Source organism: Gorilla gorilla, chromosome 12 (assembly GCF_029281585.2).
Source record: "Gorilla gorilla gorilla isolate KB3781 chromosome 12, NHGRI_mGorGor1-v2.1_pri, whole genome shotgun sequence".
Classification (NCBI taxonomy): Eukaryota; Metazoa; Chordata; class Mammalia; order Primates; family Hominidae; genus Gorilla; species Gorilla gorilla.
This window is the reverse complement of record NC_073236.2, coordinates 119931380-119951506: the sequence shown is the minus strand read 5'-3', so window position 1 is coordinate 119951506 and position 20127 is coordinate 119931380. Positions and strand designations below refer to the sequence as shown.

The 20127-nt window shown below is 37.3% G+C and overlaps 1 protein-coding gene and 1 pseudogene across 4 annotated transcripts in view; both read right to left on the bottom strand.

Annotated features, from left to right (window-relative positions):
• Positions 1-20127, bottom strand: part of WDR35 (WD repeat domain 35) — a 77219-nt gene that overhangs the window by 53749 nt on the left and 3343 nt on the right. For all 4 annotated transcript variants that reach the window (XM_004028890.5, XM_004028891.5, XM_055378765.2 and 1 more), the window contains exons 3-9: positions 15049-15120; positions 13280-13372; positions 11342-11470; positions 8113-8246; positions 7052-7217; positions 6148-6293; positions 2050-2175 (exon numbers count right to left, since the gene is read on the bottom strand). In XM_004028890.5, the coding sequence (XP_004028939.4) occupies positions 2050-2175; positions 6148-6293; positions 7052-7217; positions 8113-8246; positions 11342-11470; positions 13280-13372; positions 15049-15120 (866 nt within the window). The remainder of the gene's footprint in view (positions 1-2049; positions 2176-6147; positions 6294-7051; positions 7218-8112; positions 8247-11341; positions 11471-13279; positions 13373-15048; positions 15121-20127) is intronic.
• LOC134756721 (E3 ubiquitin-protein ligase RNFT1-like) lies at positions 16630-17340 on the bottom strand (annotated as a pseudogene).

The following is a 20127-nucleotide window of genomic DNA, read 5'->3' as shown; positions in this document are numbered from 1 at the left end:
AGAATGGTCGTGTACAACTACTTTAACTGCAACTGTTCTGGTGTTTATTTCTGTATCACATTATCTATTGATTATGGAACTTACACACTTAACAGCTTTCCTTTCTAACTCTCCCAACATGTTTATATTTAATTTTGAATAAAAAAATAAAAATACATAAATTATATTAAAAATATAAAAATGAAATAAAATATCATGTTGATATTACCATGATTGTGTTTACCATTCAAACAAACTAAGCTAAACCATGTTTAGCTTTTTGTATCCTGATTACTTTCTAAAATAAGTTTTTTACTTTAAAATAGTTTTAGATGGACAGAAAAGTTGCAAAGATAGTACAGATTTCCCATATACTCCTCATCCATTTCCCTTATTGTTAACATTTTACTTTACCATGGTACATTTGTCACAACTAGGAAATCAACATCACTATTAACTATATTACTATTACTATTAAGTAAACATCATACTTTATTTAGATTTCATTAGCTTTTCCCGAATGTCCTTTTACTATTCCAGAATCCCATTTGGGATACTTAGATTTAGTCATGTCTCCTTAGGCTCCTCTGGGGTGTGACAATTTCTCAGTCTTTCCCTGCTTTTAATGACCTCAACAGTTTTGAGGAGTACTGGTCAAGTATTTTGTAGATTGTCCCTCAATTTGGGTTTGTCTGATGTTTTCCTCATGCTTAGATTGGACTTCAGGTTTTTAGGAAGACTAGCACAGAACCGAAGTGCACTTCTTTATCATACCATATCAGGGGGCATGTGATATCCACATGACATTCCTAATGATGTTAACCTTTATCACTTGGCCAAGGTGTGATTGACAAGTTTCACCAATATAAAGCTACTTTTTTTCCCCTCTCCATACTCTACTCTTTGGAAACTAAGTGTAGCCACACTCAAGCCAGGGGAACAGGGGCCTATGTTCCATCTCCTGGAGAAGGCAATACCTAAGTAAACTGGAATAATTCTGTAAGGAAGATTTGTTTCTCCTCTCCCATTTATTTATTTATTCAAATAATCCATCTATATCAGCATCAACTCTTGGGCATTTATACTTTGGGTCACAATAAAATAATACATCATTTATTTTATTATTCAAAGTGCTCCAGCTTTGGCCATTGGGAGGCTCTTTCAGCAATGTCCTTTTGACATTTCCCCATCCTTTTGTTGTCTGAGCACTTCCTTACTTGCTGGGACTATAAACTGTTCCAGGCTTACCTTGTATTTTCCCTGCCCTAGTCCTAGAATCAGCCATTTCTCTAAGGTCCTTTACCTTTTAAAAATTAAATATATAAGATTTTTATAACAAACAGTTTACCAGATCAATCTCACATTTGAGAGCTTGCTTTTGGATCAAATGTTAAATTCAAGATAAAATACTGATTATATGTTATGTTGCTTATTCTCATTTTCTCCTTCTAATCCATTCTCTGCCCTTCTCTACCCTGCCGTGAGCCTTGGAGACTAGTTTCTACGAACTCCATCACCTGGGCTACCTGGCCATCTGGCTCCCAGTTGGGTTTGGCCAATAGAAAGCACCAGCAAGTGGAGAGGTGAGTTGGAATATTTATTCCCCAAATCCCTCTCTGCCTGGCCGGTTGGCAGGGTCTGGGCTCCTGCAGAGCAGACCCCCTTGCACAGCCACAGCTCTTGTGGGTTCCAGGAGCCTGACTCCCTTGTCTTGCCCCTTCAGGCCCAGGGCTGGTGATGGCTTCTCACTGACGCTAATCTTTGGATGCTACTTTTTATCATCCCTTACTGTTCCCTTCAGCCCTGCTCACATCTCTGTAATAAGCCCTTCATCAATCTCTCTTCAATTACTCCTTTGAGTGTACCATCTGTTTCTGGCTAAGACTCATGAAGTAATTTTACTAACTATATATAGTATTCTAGAAAAGTTTACTAGTTCTAAAATCTTCACATAAAAAGGCTTCCTTTCTGCTAGCTCCTAAAACAAGACAGCTTTGAATATACTTTGAGCTATAGCAAAATTATTTAGTAAGAAACACTGTTTATTTTACAACTGCTCTTAATATTTACCTTATAATTAGGTCGAATGTTTGCAAAATATATAAAGGAATCAACAGCTAGTGCAATTTTCAGTCCACCTCCTTCCCAAGATAGTGCAGATATTTCCTTTCCAGGAACTTTCAAAGTACCCAGATGCTGAAAAAGAAAGTTATCTTTAACCTAAAGTATAACAATTAACTGAAATACAAATTACCACCAATCACTTCACAGAGATCAAAAGTGGTATGAACATTATTTTGTGAAAAGTTACTAGTCACTTTAAAATCATGTTTCTTGAATTTTTTTTTTTTTTTTTTTTTTTTTTTTTTTGAGACGGAATCTCTCACTCTTGCCCAGGCTGGAGTGCAGTGGCGTAATCTCGGCTCACTGCAAGCTCCGCCTCCCAGGTTCACGCCATTCTCCTGCCTCAGCCTCCTGAGTAGCTGGGACTACAGGCGCCCGCCACCATGCCCGGCTAATTCTTTGTATTTTTAGTAGAGACGGGGTTTCACTGTGTTAGCCAGGATGGTCTCGATCTCCTGACTTCATGATCTGCCTGCCTCGGCCTCCCAAAGTGCTGGGATTACAGGCGTGAGCCACCGCACCCAGCCACGTTTCTTGAATTTTTATAATGAAAAACATGCATATAAGAAAAATTTACAAACTATATCCAAAGAATTCAATAGCAAATTTCATCAAATCTAAAATGCCATAGACTGAAACATGAATTTTTATGTACAACTAAGGAAAGGAAAGAACACACTGCTAATTAAAATATGGCAACTTTGATTATAAGATGCCTCCTCATTTTAAAGTTGTAAAAAATTATATTTCTTAGAATCAATGAAATATTTTATTAGTAAATTCAGTCATAAAGTCTTGTCTTTCTCTTTCATCCCCTCACAACCAATGAGTCACCAAGTCCTACCACTTTTACTCCTTTCCACTCTCTACAATTACCTTTTTAATGGACTGAATTGTGGTAATAGCTTCCTAACTTTAAGTCTTACTTTTCATCTGTTTCCTTATTCTCCCCCTCTGCCCTCCCAATTCAATCTATACTCTGCTGTCACAATTATCTTTCTGGAACACAGATCTAATCATAACCTACCCTGCTTTTTAAAAGGTTTAATAACTTTTAAAAATCAGTAAATCCCCCACCATCACATTCTTTAGCATGGCATACAATGCCTTTTTCCCATCTTGTCCAAAATCATATTATGTGGCTTAATATCCCACTATTTAGCCATAACTGCTGTGTGCCTGCTCGTGAAGGAACTACTCTGCCTCCACAGCTTTGGCCTACACAATATCCCTTCTACCTGAAATCCCCCTTTTCTTTCTTCACAGCTCCCCTATCCTTACGGGTCCTTGTCCTCCTAGAGCACACTTATTCATCCATCAAGATACAGCTCAAATACTGCTTCCTCAACGAGTCCTGACTTCTTCCCCCATTCTATGGTTCCAGAGAATTACAGAATGAGCTCCTTAAGAGTACTAACTGTATCATATTCACATTTCTTTCCCTTTCCATTAATAGATTATTTGATAAACTGATAGTCAATATATATCTTCAATAAATATACATTCAAAGTTTTTTAATTTAAAATTTAAAATAAATAAACAGTACTTTTTATGAGCAAATTAACGAGTGAATAAATGAATACAAACACTTTTTTAATGTGGCTATAAGGCAATCGAACATTTTTAATCTATATCTTTTATTTGACAGAATGATAGAATCCCCAAAATTTCAATGAACTTTACTGGTATCCCTTGTTCTAAGCAGATACCCTCTAGGGTCAAATTTAATGTTACTACAGTTTGAATGTCTGTCCCCTCCAAAACTCATGTTGAAATGTAATTGCCATTTTGACAGTATTAAGAGATGAGACCTTTAAGCAGTGATCAGGGCATGAGGGCCCTCATGGCTGGGACTACTGGCATTATACAAAGGGGAATTAGGTCCCCTCTTGTCTCTCTGTTGCACTCTCTTTGCCCTTCTTCCTTCCACCATGAAATTATGCAGCAGGAAAGCCCTCACCAGATGTCAGTAGCTCAATACTGGACTTCTCATTCTCCAGAACTGTGAGCCAATAAGTTTCTGTTAATATATACTACGCAGTCTGTGGTATTCTGTCATAGCAGCACATAATAGAGTAAGACAAATGTATTGAGCTCCATTTTGCCAAGGAAACCAATGGAAGAAAAAAACCCAAAGTTTTAACCTAGGAGGGTCTGATCTATCTGTCTTGCTACCTGTATGAAATTAAAGGGGAACCAGCAAGCCCTCTACAGTACTCTTGGTATTGACCCATCCATAAGAGGAGGAGAATATGGCCATCTTCTAACTGCAAACCAGCCAGGATGTGGCAGCAGCAAGGAAAGAAAACCACCTTTTAGTAAGCCCTCATTACGTGCCAGGCACTGTGTAGGCATTTCCTCATTGTAATCTCCTTTAATCTTTACAACAGCACCATGACGTATTTCCTTTATTTCTGAAAATAACTAAACTGTGTCTCAGAGGCTAAATAACTTCTCTATGTCAAACTACACTGTGGAAAATGAATTCAATGCCAGATCAACTTGACTATAAACCCTATGCTCTGTTATCTCCTACCATGGCTAAGACCACAGTGTAAAACCCAGGAGCCCCTGGCCCTCAGAATTTAAAAGCAAATTCTTCTCTGAGGTTTTCTTAAGTTTAAATCATTAAGTTTAAATTGTTAGATAACTTCCATCCAGGTTATCTTTTCTACCTTAACAATAACACAGATCCAAATAATTCCCCATATATTCACTCACTCAGAAAATACTGACTACTATGACCTAAGGAACTATGCTAGATACTTTTAGTTACAGCTAAACCAAACCCCACTTACAGTTTTCCGTTTAACACTTAACACACTGTTTTGCAAGACAAACAAACAGACTTTAGAACTCATGTTTTTCTACCTGGGGAAGGCTGAACTAACAAAAATAAGCAGATAAAACATTATGATAAATAAGTAAATGGCAACCAACAAAAATAACCAATAAAGAACATGAATTAAGAAGGAGGCTATAAAAACAGAAATAATTAGAATGCAGATTTTTAATTATTTAGGAACCTTGAAAACTATGCTTTTTTTTTTCCTTCACTTTTACATCTACGAGAAATATTGCCATTTGACAATGTATAGAGAGCATCTACGTTCTACGGTATATTCTACTGGGTAACTTTGAGATACTGATTCAAAAGCATCAGAAGACATCATTTCTTGCCCTAAAAGAAATTATTAAAATACATAAAAATAACATTAAAACAACTGGTATAGGCTTTTATGCAGCCAAAAATACATATCACTGTAGTCTATGGTGAATTTATAAAAGCCAACAGGGTATTCAAAAGGGACAAAATATAGTACTGGATTAGAAAATAAGACATTCAAAAAACGTATTAAGCTTAGTTATTAATAAGCTCTCACTTTCTAAATTCTTTAAAATTCACAATATATTAATTCTCCTACTTGACATTTTCCAATGCTACTTCTGAAAATTCTTTTAAAATTAAATTTATTAAAAATACTATTGAGAAGGATAATACTCATATGTACATTTATGAAAACAATGCTTTTATTTTAATGTAGCATCACCTAAGATTAATTATTAAATTTTCTTCAAATAACTGATTACTTTGCAACAAATTAAAAGTATTAGAAGTTTGAAGCAAGGACAGACAGATATGTATGTTTAACATCTAAACACATTTAAAACATCACATTAAAAATCAGAAAAATTAATCTGAAACAACTATATTATACTAAATACTACTCAAAAGCTGGCTATGAAAAGAGACACATATTCAGATCACAGAGAAAATATTCAAAATAACTACTCCATGGTGATTTCTTATGTTAAACTTCTGGTTTTCTGAATGTATAAAATTGTAATTTTTATTTTATAATTATAAAACTATAAGATTATAAAATTCCATGATAAAATACAACAAAGATTTATACTATGAAGATGAAATGTCCCTAAAAGAAAATGTGATAAGTTTACACCGTTTCCTTTGTTCTTTTTTCCTCTACCTTACTCACTGCACATTTAAATAGAAAGAAAGAAGATCAATTTGAATGCATTTACCTCACCAAACGGAGTGTAAAACTGCACAATGTTCACATCTTTGTCCTGCATGGCTGCCTTCTGGAAGCCCGCCACAGCTAACACGCTGCCCATGTGGTTCCACTGGATGCCTACTACGTACATGCCAGTGTCAATCAAAACGGGATCTAGTCAAAAAGAGAAAAATGAGGTCACTGTGGGAAAATACGTAGCCTAGAGAACTTTATAATCTTAAGAACAACTTTTAAACATTTTTAAAACTTTCCACATTTTTAAAAAAACAGGGCTGGGTACAATGGCTCACACCTATAATCCCAACACTTTAGGAGGCTGAGGCAGGCGGATCACTTGAGTCCAGGAGTTCAAGATCGGCCTGGGCAACATGGTGAAACCCTGTCTCTACGAAAAATACAAAAATTAGCTGGAGGAGTTGGTGCACACCTGTGGTCCCAGCTCCTCAGGAGGCTGAGACCTTGAGCCTGGGAGGACAAGGCTGCAGTGAGCCAAGAATGCACCACTGCACTCCAGCCTTGGCAACAGAGCAAGACCCTGTCGCAAAAAAAAAAAAGTTAAAAATTAGAAATTGAGGCCGGGCACAGTGGCTCACGCCTGTAATCCCAGCACTTTGGGAGGCTGAGGCAGGTGGATCACGAGGTCAGGAGATAGAGACTATCCTGGCTAACAGGGTGAAACCCTGTCTCTACTAAAAATACAAAAAATTAGCCAGGCATAGTGGCACGCCCTGTAGTCCCAGCTACTCGGGAGGCTGAGGCAGGAAAATCGCTTGAACCCGGGAGGCAGAAGTTGCTGTGAGCCAAGATCGTGCCACTGCACTCCAGCCTGGGCGATACAGTGAGACTCCATCTCAAAAAGAAAAAAAAAAAATAGAAATTAAAAAAATTTTTTAAACAGAAAAATTCCTTACTTTGGTCATTCTCATGTCTCATTATTTGGCATCTTCCATTATCAAAGCAAACAGCAAGGCAAGGGCAATCAGGCTCCACGTAGCCTTCTGTGCCATGGTACCAATGAATTCCAGCAATGCTGATAGCTCCAGTGACATTCACCAAACAACTCAGTTTCATTTTTATCTAAATAAAATTGGTTAGGTTTAATATTTTACATTTTAAAACAGAGCAGTATAGAGACAATACTCAATAGAGTATTGTAGGAAGAACACTGAAAAATACAATCTAAAAATCAGGTGGCAAATTAAAGCTTAATCACTTACTGGTATACAGGCCATGGACAAATCACCTAAATGTCCATTTTCCCCACATGTAAAAAATGGGGATTAAAAAACACTGAGTTTTTATGAGACTCAAACAACAAGTATATAAAAGTAGTTTGAAAACAGCAAAATGATATAAAAGTTCATTATTTTACTTCCACCAGTGAGTGGATTTACTTAATGTCCTAACCCTTGCTAAAAAACAAAACTGCCCCACCAGTAATCATACATCCATTATAGCTAAACCTTGCAAAGCCAGAATTTTTCTCCAGATTATGCTGCCTGATCCTATTCTATTTTACCTTCTTTCCAGGGACTGATTTTTCTCACTTACCATTTAAGTCTGTCATTCTTTTTACAAACAACCATTGGTAGCTTGCTACAAAAATACCCTTTGGTATCTACATGTAAACTTTGGCTTCAGACACCAGAAGACACCTACAAAACTTAAACTGCACATCGCCCTACTCATTATCTCACTGCTTAAATGCACTGACACCTCGTCCTTTCTACCTACCAAAAAAAATTGGAACTAAAAGCTACACTCGAACTTGCTGCACTAATTTGCCTTGAGAAAACCAAAATTTTATTTAATTAAAACAAAATTTAGACGATTGGGAAAAAGAAAAAAATCTGAATTGAAGACTTTAATTACACAAACCACCATAACAAATAAATATATATACAAACATGAATGATATGTACGATAATCATATAAAATTGTATAAACAAGACTGATGCATACACTTACTTACCATAAAATTTCCTTGATTATCATAAATGTGTATTTCCCCATTTGCCATTCCAAAAAGTAAGACTTTACTGTCCGCAGACCATGTTACATGGGATAGCTGTATACCCTTCAGGTCTTTTCCCCAAATACGATTGCCTAAAACAAAACATTATTAAAAGTTGTTCAAGGTCATGATCATCCAACAACGGCTTTCAAAATCTTTGTTTTTCTAAAGATCTCGCAAATTCTTCACAGCATTCATGCATTCATTCAATTTATTTGGCCAATAAATATTTGCCAATAAATATTTACTGAGCACCTATATGTGCCTGAAAAGACATCTGAAATAGCAGCTGTTTCAACCTTTCTCCCCTTTCTTCTAAACTCTGATGCTGGATCTCACTCCCAATTAGCAGTTGAGCCCATCTTCTATTTTGGAAAGAAAATAAAAGCACCCAAAAAACAAATTCCTCATTCCCATCTTCAACAATTCAGAACATAACTGAATCCATGCTTACACTTTCTGCATTGCCCACTACAAAAGAAGAGGTATTTCCCCAGTCAGTCCCCTATCTAAGGCTAATTCCTCTATGTATTCTCTGATCTAATCCCTTCCTACTTTTGCAAAGATCTCCCTTTATCGACTACTCTCATTTTCTCTTTCTCATTAAACTCTTCACTCCAGGGCCTTTCTTATGTGGATTTAAATACATGCAGATCTATTTCTCTTTGAAACCATCACCTTAAATAAAATAAAATAAACACTTTTATTAACCCCAAGTTCCCCCTCTAACTACTATTTCTACCATTCCTTTCCCAACCAAACTTCATGAAAGAGTTCTTCACACCTATAGTCTCCACTTCGACTCCCCCTCAACCCTTAACCCCTCCCAATCTGGCTTCTGCCCCACAACTCCATTGAAACTGCCTACAACATACACTATTTGGGTTATGGTTATATACTAATAGTCCAGACCTCACCAATATTCAATATATCCATATAACAAACCTGCACTTGTACCCCCTAAATCTATAAAAATAATAAATAAAAAAGAAGAAACCAAACCTGTTGACATCTTGATCTTGGACTTCTAGAGTCTAGAACTCTGAGAAAATAAATTTCTGTTGTTTAAAAAAAAGAAAGAAACTGCCTTCATGGACGTCACTGATGGCCTGTTGCTAAAGCCAATTGATACATTTTTTTTTTTTTACCACTCCCTCCTTCCTGAACTCTCTTGGCTGCCATTAGCCCATATACTCCTTTATCTCCAAGACTCTTATATTTCTCGACATCCTTCTTCTGCCCATCCCTTAAACGTTGCTGATTTTTTTTTTTCCTGAGACAGGGTCTCACTCTGTTGCCCAGGCTAGAGTGTAGTGGTAAGATCATGGCTCACTGCAGCCTCAACCTCTCAGGCTCAAGCAATCCTCCCACTTTGGCCTCCCAGGTGATTGGGACTTCAGGAGTGTGCCACCACGCCCAGATAATTTTTTTTATTTCTTATTTTTAGCACAGACAAGGTCTTGCTATGTTGTCCAGGCTGGTCTCAAACTCCTGAGCTCAAGCAATCCTCCCGCCTTGGCTTCCCAAAGTGCTGGGACTGCAGGCATAAGCCACTGTCCCCAGCCTAAATGTTGCTGATTCTTAACTCTACAAATGCCTCTTAGTTTTTGTTCAACTATTTCAATGGTTTAAATTACCATGCATATGCTGGTGGTTCCCAAAATTTTGTGTTCAGCACAGATATTTTTGAGCTGCAGATATGTATGTCTAACTATGGTCTGGATAGATTTACTTGAATGGCCTATGGCATGACAAAATCAACATATCCAACAGAGGAATTTTCCCTTAAAATCAATCTTTCTCCACACTATTTTAATGAAAGGCATTACCATCCATCCAGCTGCCCAAGCTAAAACTCTGGATACTGCCCTGGGGACTTCCATCCTCTCATCCCCAATCCTATCTATTCTGCCTCCTGAGTATGTATAAAATCTACTTACTTCCATTCCCTTGTCATTACCTGGATGGCTACCATCCACCATAATCTCTCACCTGAATTGCCAGAGCAGTTTCCTGATACAGCTGCCCATTATCTTTCCTTCCTTTCTCTATTCTTCATATGTAGCACAGACATGTTTCTAAAGAACAATCTTATCACATTGCTCCCATTCTTAAAACTTTTCATTGGCCTCCCAAGTGCTGTTGGACTTAAGTCCAAACACCTTAATATAACTTATGATCTGCATGATCTGGCCACTGTTTCTCTCTCTAGATTCACTGCATACTACTCTTCACTGTTAGTATTATACCCTACTGATAATCAACTTTTTTCAATGGCCCAAACATAGCTAAGTGCAACTCCTCTGGACCTCCTCAAATACTACTTCTTAGGGCTGAGACATTCTACACACCAACGTACCTTGTGGCTAATGCCTCAGCATCAGCATCACTTCCTCCAGGAAGCCTTTCCTGATCCCTCCAAGTCTGCATTAGGTGGCACTTCTACATGCTCCTGTATTTTCCCCATCTTAGCGCTTATCACAGGATATTGTAATTTCTCAGTTACTCATCCATCTCTCCTGATCTAGGTCTGGTCATTGCTGTACCCTTAGTTCCTAAAATGATAGCTGTTGCTTTATAGGCTCTTAGAAACATTTGTTGACTACATGAAGTTACACACACACACACACACACACACACACACACACAGAGAGAGCGAGTGAGAGAAATAAAAATGATTTTAAAATAAATTATTTCTCTACAGAGTTTCAAATTAAAACAAAGGTGCAGACTCTCAGAAGACCCAGTTTTATCTATTACTAGAATTTGAAAAATATGGGCTTTTAAGGCTATAAACTACAACCAACAATGACATATTCAGTTCCAATAAAAACGACCACAGACTTTTTGAAACTAAAGTCTACGTATTTGTACAGACTAACCAATATAAAAAGAAATTACATAATGAGGCAGACATGTTTAAAATAATGATGAAAAGTTAATTCAATTTTTTCAATGCCACTGTAGGAAATAAAAAAATAGAGTTTTTTCTTTGAATATACATAAAAACAGATGGTTAAAACCAAAGAACGGTTCTTGAATGTCGTCAAATTGTATATCAAATAGTTTCCCTTTTATGTCTATTTTTCAATCAGAATGCTAACATATGGTAACTAACTTAAATCTCTAAAGAAGAAAACTGTCAGCCAGATATTGATCTTAGTTCTATGTCCAATCAATACATTACCATCCACTGAACCAACTATCACAGCCCCATCTTCATATACAATGCAGATCTTCTGTCCGTCAGCATTCCAGCTCATACTGCGAACAACTGATTTATTTCTATTGTTGATCATCTCCTCAATCCAAGAGCCTGTTTTCACAAATTTAAAAAATTACAAGTCAAAACTTTCACATCTATTAAACAGTAGTTAAGAATTGAAAGCATTCCATAAAGTACACCATGGGACAAATAACTGCAAAGTTTTCTACAACCTGAGACATTAAACTATAAAACTTCCAAATCCAACAAAAACAAAATGAAAAATTAACTTGGGCTTAACTGATAACTGCTTCAAAGATTATCACAAAAAACATAATAAATGTCCATCCTTTGTTTCTTCTTTCTTTCTTTCCCTCTCTGTCTCTTTCTTTCTGTCAATTAAAAATTAAACTTCATTTGCTTTTTCAGAGCTAAAACTACTGATTTTTCTGAAAGCCTAACTTTTCCCACTTGAACAATATGGTTGAGATCATAACCAATAAAAAAAAAAACTCCAAGTAACAATAACTTTATATATATGCACATAAACTCTCCAATGAATAATTACAAGCATATTAAATGCAGCATATTAGTTACCATCACAAAGAGAATGAAGGCAAAAAAAATACACAGCATATTAGGTAAAACCCTAAGCCTGCTTGAAAAAATTCTAATCAGTTTATACTACATTAGTGACACGACATCTCTAATGCTGAATGACAAAAATATTCTAGTTGTATGCAGGGTAGGAATGAGATGTAACTTGTCTTTTAGCATAACCAAACTAGAAGCAAAAAAATAGGCTATTTTGTTTCTGTTTTTCTTAAAGGCTTTTTTACATACCAACATGTGAAGCTCTGGCCTGCAGCCAAGCAAATAATCATGTAATTTGGAATAACTGCCCAGAGCAGGATAACAGAATCGAGACTGAGACCCAGAGAAGACCTGAAGACCTACCTTGGAAACAGACAAAGTTTACTCCAGTCCACTGAACTTTCACATTCTATCCCCTACACACACACACACACACACACATTTTTAAAAATTAAAGTATTATAGCATATCTTTAATGAAGGCTTTTTAAATGGTATGCCCTGCCATTTAAAACAGCACACATGAACTTTTCAAAACAGCACACATGAACTAAGGCATCCTTCCCTTTTGAAGATGATAACTACAGGCCTCAGGAGAACATGTATTATGAGCTGCTTTTCTGGTAAAAGTGGATTATCTAAGTTAATCCTTCTTTTACTCGCCCTCTCTCGTAGACAAACTGTGAACCAGTAGTCAGAGTTGAGATAAAATCTGTATCCATAAAAGAAAAGGAAACTAACTGGCCCATGCAGGAAGTGAATTATTCCCTTTGACTTCTTACTAAATGTGTTTTTATCTACTGAGATAACTCTAGCCACTCATTTATTCATTCATTCAACAAATATTTATTGAACATGTACACTGTGCTATGTATTATAAAAGGTTCTATGTATAAAATGAACAAACAGTCATTTCCCCTTTCCCCTCAGAGCTTACAGTCTACTGAGGAACCAATATTAAATACACACTCACACACACATGAATGTAATTATAAACTGGAACTACCTAGAAGTAATTCTTATTGGAAATCTGGAAAAAAAAAAGACTTATCTCAAGTAGAAGCTATTCTTCTGCTAAGAGTCTAAGTTCTTTTTGGAGATAGCCAACAGTCACCTAATTCACTTTCTTAATAACAGGGTTAAAGTTTAAAAAAAAAAGTGAAAAGTAGGTAGCAATAAATCCAGAAATATTATCACTGTGCAGTCAGGATGAACTCCTGTTGTTAGTAAAAGGGGTCTATTTTGGAGATGTTATTTACCCATCCAAATACTGTGATCCAGATGCCAACTTGTGAAAAATTAAATAATCTCTCCTAGTAAAGTATACCTTTATATAACATCCACACAATGATAAGCCCATTTTCATCACTGGTAGTCAACTTCTGATACTGCTCATTCCATGTTACAACTTGAACAGAACCTAGAACATTATAAAACAATTTAGAAACTTAAAGGTTACAATTAATTTCAAATTTACATTTTTATATAAACACCAAGATCATGTTAAAATCAATATGGTTCCTGTACAGCTAACTAGTCTTTAATATTCCTCAAAACTTATTCAGAGGATGCAGTTATTGATATCACTAATTTTCTACAAGAATGCATAATACTATTTTTCATATCTATCCCTATTTCATCCCAGTAAAGACACCTATCATGGCTAGCTACCAGAACTACCATATACCTGATGACAGAAACAAATACAAGCATGGTTTACTCAATTGGCCTGACTCCCAAAAATAATGATGTTCAAAGGACACCATAACAAGTACTTGTTTAGGGGACTTTTATCATTTTTGGTAGATATGTCCTATAATCTCTCTTCTGCCCACCTCTCACTCGTTTTCCATTCTATTAGTAAAACACTCTTGAGCATATCTTAAACCTCTAGGGTACATGAATAATTGATGACTTTTAATTTTTTAATCCCTAAATACTTTAGTGTACATTTCCTAAAAATAAAGACATTCTCTTCCATAATCATATTACAAATTAGGAAGTTTAACACTGATATACTATTATCTAACTCACAGTCCATATACAAATTTTATCAATTGTCCAAATAATGTGCTTTATAGACACTTCTTCTCATTCCAAGATCCAATCTAGGATTATACAGTGCATTTAGTTGTTATACATCTTCAATCTTCAGTCTTTTTTTTTCTTGAGACAGGATCTTGCACTGTCACCAAGGCTGGAATGCAGTGGCACAATCATGGCTTACTGCAGCCTCCAACTCATGAGCTCAAGGGATCCTCCCACCTCAGCCTCCTGAGTACCGGGGACTACAGGCACACAGCACCACACCTGGTTAATTTTTTTTATTTTTTGTAGAAACAGGGTCTCATTATGTTGCCCAGGGTGGTTCCAAAATCCTAGCCTCATGCAGTCTTCCCACCTTGGCCTCCCAAAGTGCTTGAACTATAGGTGTGAGCCACTACACCCAGTCTCTTCAGTCTCCTTTAATCTGGAATCATAGGACAGATTCTAAAAAGGATTATCTATACAACATCCATAGACAGGAGTATTTTCAATATATTAAAAACAGCTATTTTCTTCTAGATTTATTTAAGATGTTGTTTAATCATGTAAAAGTTGAATGACTCTAAGTTGTATTACTTATGTCTCAACAGAAATGATTACAAACAGCTCCCAACTTACAATGGTACTACTTAAATGACCTTTCGGTGGTGGGAATGCAATGCGCATTCAGTAGAAACCGTACTTCGAGTGCCCATACAACCATTCTGTTTTTCACTTTCAGTACAGAAATCAATAAGTTACATAAGATATTCAACATTTTATTATAAAATAGGCTTTATGTCAGATGATTGTGCCCAACTGTAGGCTAGTGTTTTCTGGGCATATTTAAGGTAAGCTAGGCAGAGCTATGATGTTCAGTAGGTTAGGTGTATTAAATGCATTTTCAACTTACAATGGGTTTATTGGAACATATCCCCATCATAACTCAAAGAGCATCTGTACTGTAAATATTACCATTATTTAAAATGTTGACACTTCTGCATTAAGTAGAAACTTTCTAAATGCCCAAATACCACTCAAACATGACTTAAAAGAAATTGAATGACTCACCACTATGACCTTCAAGAGTCTGATTCATAGAAAGGTTACTGGGGGCTGCAAGGCCCCTCAATTTTGCATCATCTAAAACAAAACAAAACAAACTACTATGATAAATATGTAAAAGTGACATATTATAAGATTTTTACTCTTTTTGTATTCCTGGGCAGTATTAATCATTTTTTTAAGTATGCCCCATTCTGATATATTTTTCTCATGGTATAAACATGAACAATAACACATACCCCTTGCAAAGATATTCTGGTAAAATAAAGCAAAATATATAAATGAAGATTGTTTACTCATATATTACATATATTAATAATCATCACTGCTTTTTATTCCTTTCCAAAAGACCACAAATAGAAATATTTATGGCCTACAGATTGAAAACTCTACAGCTTACAAGGGATCAAAACAGCATAGACTTTGAAAATGGGTTTTCACTAGATTACACAGAATCTTATATTCACTCATTTATTCATTCATTCAACAAATATTTATTAAATGTGTACACTGTGCTATGCATTACAAAAGGTTCTACATATAAAATGGTGAACAAAACAGTCATTTCCCCTTTCTCCTCAGAGCTTTCAGTCTGAGGGACCAATATTAAATACATACTCACACACACATAAATGTAACTATAAACTGGGAATGTGAAAGCATAATAAGAAAGAGTAGCAGAAGTGACTTAATTTAGATTGATGGGGAACCAGGGAAGGCTATCAGAAGAACTGATATTTAAGCTGAGACTGAGAGGTAAACTGGAGATAGCCAGGAAAGGTAGAGAAAGAAGGGGAGTATTCCAGGCTAGGACACAGCAATGCAAAGGCTCTGAGGTAGACAACTAGAGCCCTTGACAAACTCTAAGAAGGCCTATGTGGATGAACAGGGGAGAAAATTGCATCAAACAAGGCTGGAGCGATAGGCACAAGAAAAACTATGAAGTATTTGTAGAAAATGATAAGAATTTTAGATTTTATCCAAAGTGCAATGAAAACCTCTAAAGACGTCTTAAAAATTTACTAACCATCCTACAGAGAATATTAAAATGTCATCTCAATAAATTAATCTTGGCTTAGAAATCTGTTACACATAAAACATAGCATTTAAAATTTTCATTTAAAATACAAATGTTATGAAGATCTTAAGAATTTGTGAGAATGGGTATTATACCAATGCTAAAGAAAATTCTACTTTCAGATAACAAGTATCTTAAAATATTATGAAAAATATCCTTTATTCTGAAAACATTGTCAGGAAAAAATACCGAATTTCCTCTAAATCACTAGTTCTAATTACCCAGTTGTTTTGGTAACACAAGAGTACACATGTACAGTTTAACAATGCAATCATCTGTCAATTAAGATAGAATAAATGTTGCTGACATACACATTAGGCTGAATATAATTTTTTTAGCACAGGGTTCTTTCATTCATTTAATCTTTTAAAAATTGTACAACATACTTAAACTTTATTATAATATTCTAAAATATTTGGTGGAAACATTTTTCTTAATTTCTAGCACTGAAAAATCCATTCTAATGCATATATATATATATATATACACACACACATATTCTGATGTCACTATAACCTAAGTGAAATGGGTGATATGAGATTTAGATTGACCACCCATGTTTGCCCTCTGTTAGACCATAAGGTAGCATACTCTTGACAAAACACATGCTGACAGTTAAGAACAGGCTTTGAAATTCAGCTTGATATATTGAACAAATATCATCCACATCTGAAAACGTCTCTTGCTGGAAGCAACTCCGTAACTTGATCATGTAAAAAATATTCATAAAACCCACCTGAAAGTTCTCAGATGTCCATAAAAAGGCCAAAAGTTTTAAATGATGTAGAGTAAAGCCAGCGATAATATCCCAAGATTCCATTCAGTTACATTACTAGACTCCAGATAGCCAATAAGGTAATGAAACCAAACTGGTATGTGAACAAAAATCTGGTAATACCGACATAAATCTTCTAAAAGCACATAACAGTAATCCTTGGATTTAAAAGGCATAATCAAAGAAGTCACCAATAAAATAAAGCATTTTAAACTCATGTAAAGGAATTTCAGAATGAAATCAGTTATTCCAACAATCCAAAGTACATCAAAAAGTCCAAAGAAGGCTTTTAAAAAATTAAGGTGTAATAAAGCAACTGAAAACAAAAGGTATGACATAGAAGAACAGAAGATCATGCTAATAACACCAATAACCTAGCACACTAAATCTTTGAGAATCTTTCTCTTAGAAAAGCGTGACTGCCAATGCTTTTGTTTGCATTCATAAAAGTTGTCAGCAGCCCAATTTCAACAGAAATTCCTGTTACATGCTGCAAAATAAGCTTGAAACCTAGAATCAAAATATACAGAAGACTGTTTTGCAACACATAAGAATAATACAATTCTGAGAAAGAGATGGTACCATATTCGCCAGACTCTCTGGCAGGATCACCTGGTTGCCTTGCTTCTCTGTGTGAATGACTGACTGCAAAGGACTCTGTATGCATCCCTGGGTCTAGCTAAGGACACCTTATCTGAGATTTCTGGTCAATTTTGTTGTCCTGGGCATATTGGAAGGTTGAGGCAATGTCACTGCCTGCAGGTACCGGAGGACTGCGCAGTCAGCTGCAGTTGGCTTCCATGGCCTATATACTTTTTCTCTGATGCAAATGTTGGCTTCCAGGGCTCTCTATTTCCTCTCATGAGGATGAGGATGGAGGCCTTGGCAGTCGTAGCAGAAAAAGCAAGAAATGCCACCTCAATCCTAGTCAGGGCCATCATCCTCAAACCCTACCACAAGCAGCTCCAACCCAGGGCCATCATCCTCAAACCCTACCACCAGCAACTCCAACCCAGGATTATCATTCTCAAACCCTACCACAAGCAGCTCCAACCCAGGACCATCATCCTCAAACCCTACCACAAGCAGCTCCAACCCAGGACCATCATCCTCAAACCCTACCACAAGCAGCTCCAACCCAGGACCATCATCCTCAAACCCTACCACAAGCAGCTCCAACCCACGACCATCATCCTCAAACCCTACCACAAGCAGCTCCAACCCAGGACCATCATCCTCAAACCCTACCACAAGCAGCTGCAACCCAGGACCATCACCCTCAAACCCTACCACAAGCAGCTCCAACCCAGGACCATCACCCTCAAACCCTACCACAAGCAGCTCCAACCCAGGACCATCATCCTCAAACCCTACCACAAGCAGCTCCAACCCAGGACCATCATCCTCAAACCCTACCACAAGCAGCTCCAACCCAGGACCATCATCCTCAAACCCTACCACAAGCAGCTCCAACCCACGACCATCATCCTCAAACCCTACCACAAGCAGCTCCAACCCAGGACCATCATCCTCAAACCCTACCACAAGCAGCTGCAACCCAGGACCATCACCCTCAAACCCTACCACAAGCAGCTCCAACCCAGGACCATCACCCTCAAACCCTACCACAAGCAGCTCCAACCCAGGATCATCACCCTCAAACCCTACCACAAGCAGCTCCAACCCAGGACCATCATCCTCAAACCCTACCACAAGCAGCTCCAACCCAGGACCATCATCCTCAAACCCTACCACAAGCAGCTCCAACCCAGGACCATCATCCTCAAACCCTACCACAAGCAGCTCCAACCCAGGACCATCACCCTCAAACCCTACCACAAGCAACTCCAACCCAGGACCATCATCCTCAAACCCTACCACAAGCAGCTCCAACCCAGGCTGTCAGCCCTTTAAATACCTTTTGGCAAGGAAATGACATCATCTGGTCCCTTTAAAAAAAAAAAAAAAAAAGGGTCAGGCGCAGTGGCTCACACCTGTAATCCCAGCATTTTGGGAGGCCCAGGCGGGCGGGTCGCTTGAAGTCAGGAGATCACGACCATCCTGGGTAACACGGTGAAACCCTGTCTCTACTAAAAAAAAAAAAAATACAAAAAATTAGCTGGGCATGGTGGCATGCACCTGTAATCCCAGCTACTCAGGAGGCTGAGGCAGGAGAATCACTTGAACCCGGGAAGTGGAAGTTGCAGTGAGCCAAGATTGCACCACTGCACTCCAGCCTGGGCAACAGAGTGAGACCCCGTCTCAAAAAAAAAAAAAAAAAAAGCCTGACACTGGCTAGAGTGTCAAGAACGACTAAGAGGAAGCCAGAGACAATAGAAGGAGGGAAACTGATTCTCACAATAGACCAGGTGAGGGATGATGGTAGCTGGAGCTATAGAAGGAGCAGGGGAGACAAAGGAAAGGATGGGTTCAAGATACACTTTGGAGACAAAAGCAACAGGATTGCTGATGCAGATGTTGTTAACGGAGGAAAAGAGAAGATTTCCAGCTTGAGCAAATGAGTGAAATGGAGATATTTGCTGAAATGGAGAGAATTGAAAGAGATTTGGAAGAATATCAAGAGTTCGGTTTTGAACACAGTAAATACGAGATACCTGTGAAAGACTCCAGTGGAGACACCCAGGTCTGAAAAATCAGGACTGGGCTGGAGATATAAATGTGGGGCTCTTCACCTCATACCACAGATGGCATTTAAGGGCATGAGAATGAAAGAATAAATAGAGCAAGTGAATAGAGAGCCCAGAAGCAAGTTCTCAGGAATTCTAATAGAAGAGGGAAATCTAGCAAAGAGACTGAGGACTGACCAGAGAAGGAGAGAAAAGTAGTACGTCTAAATATAACAATAACTTAAACATTCTGAATTCTCTTGTCTGGAAAAATAATGTTTCAAGTCAAATCCTGATGAGTCAATAAAAGCTGTCCATTAGATTTAGAACATGAAAGTCACTGGTCAGGGAGAGAAAAGGAGAGAGGACTGATACTGAAAGGAGAGAGAGAGGATAAATTGGCAGAAAGGTACCTGAGAAGGTGAAGGGAGATGGGCTCCAGCAAAACACTGGAAGCTGGCCTGTGAGAGAAGTAAACCTGATGTAAAAAGATGGATTGCTGGTTCTAATTCCTTTCCTTCTAGAGCAGGGAACTGAAAACTGGAAATGCAATGTGGTGCAAACTTTCTGGAGGGTAATTTGTGTACGCATATTAGGAACTTGTA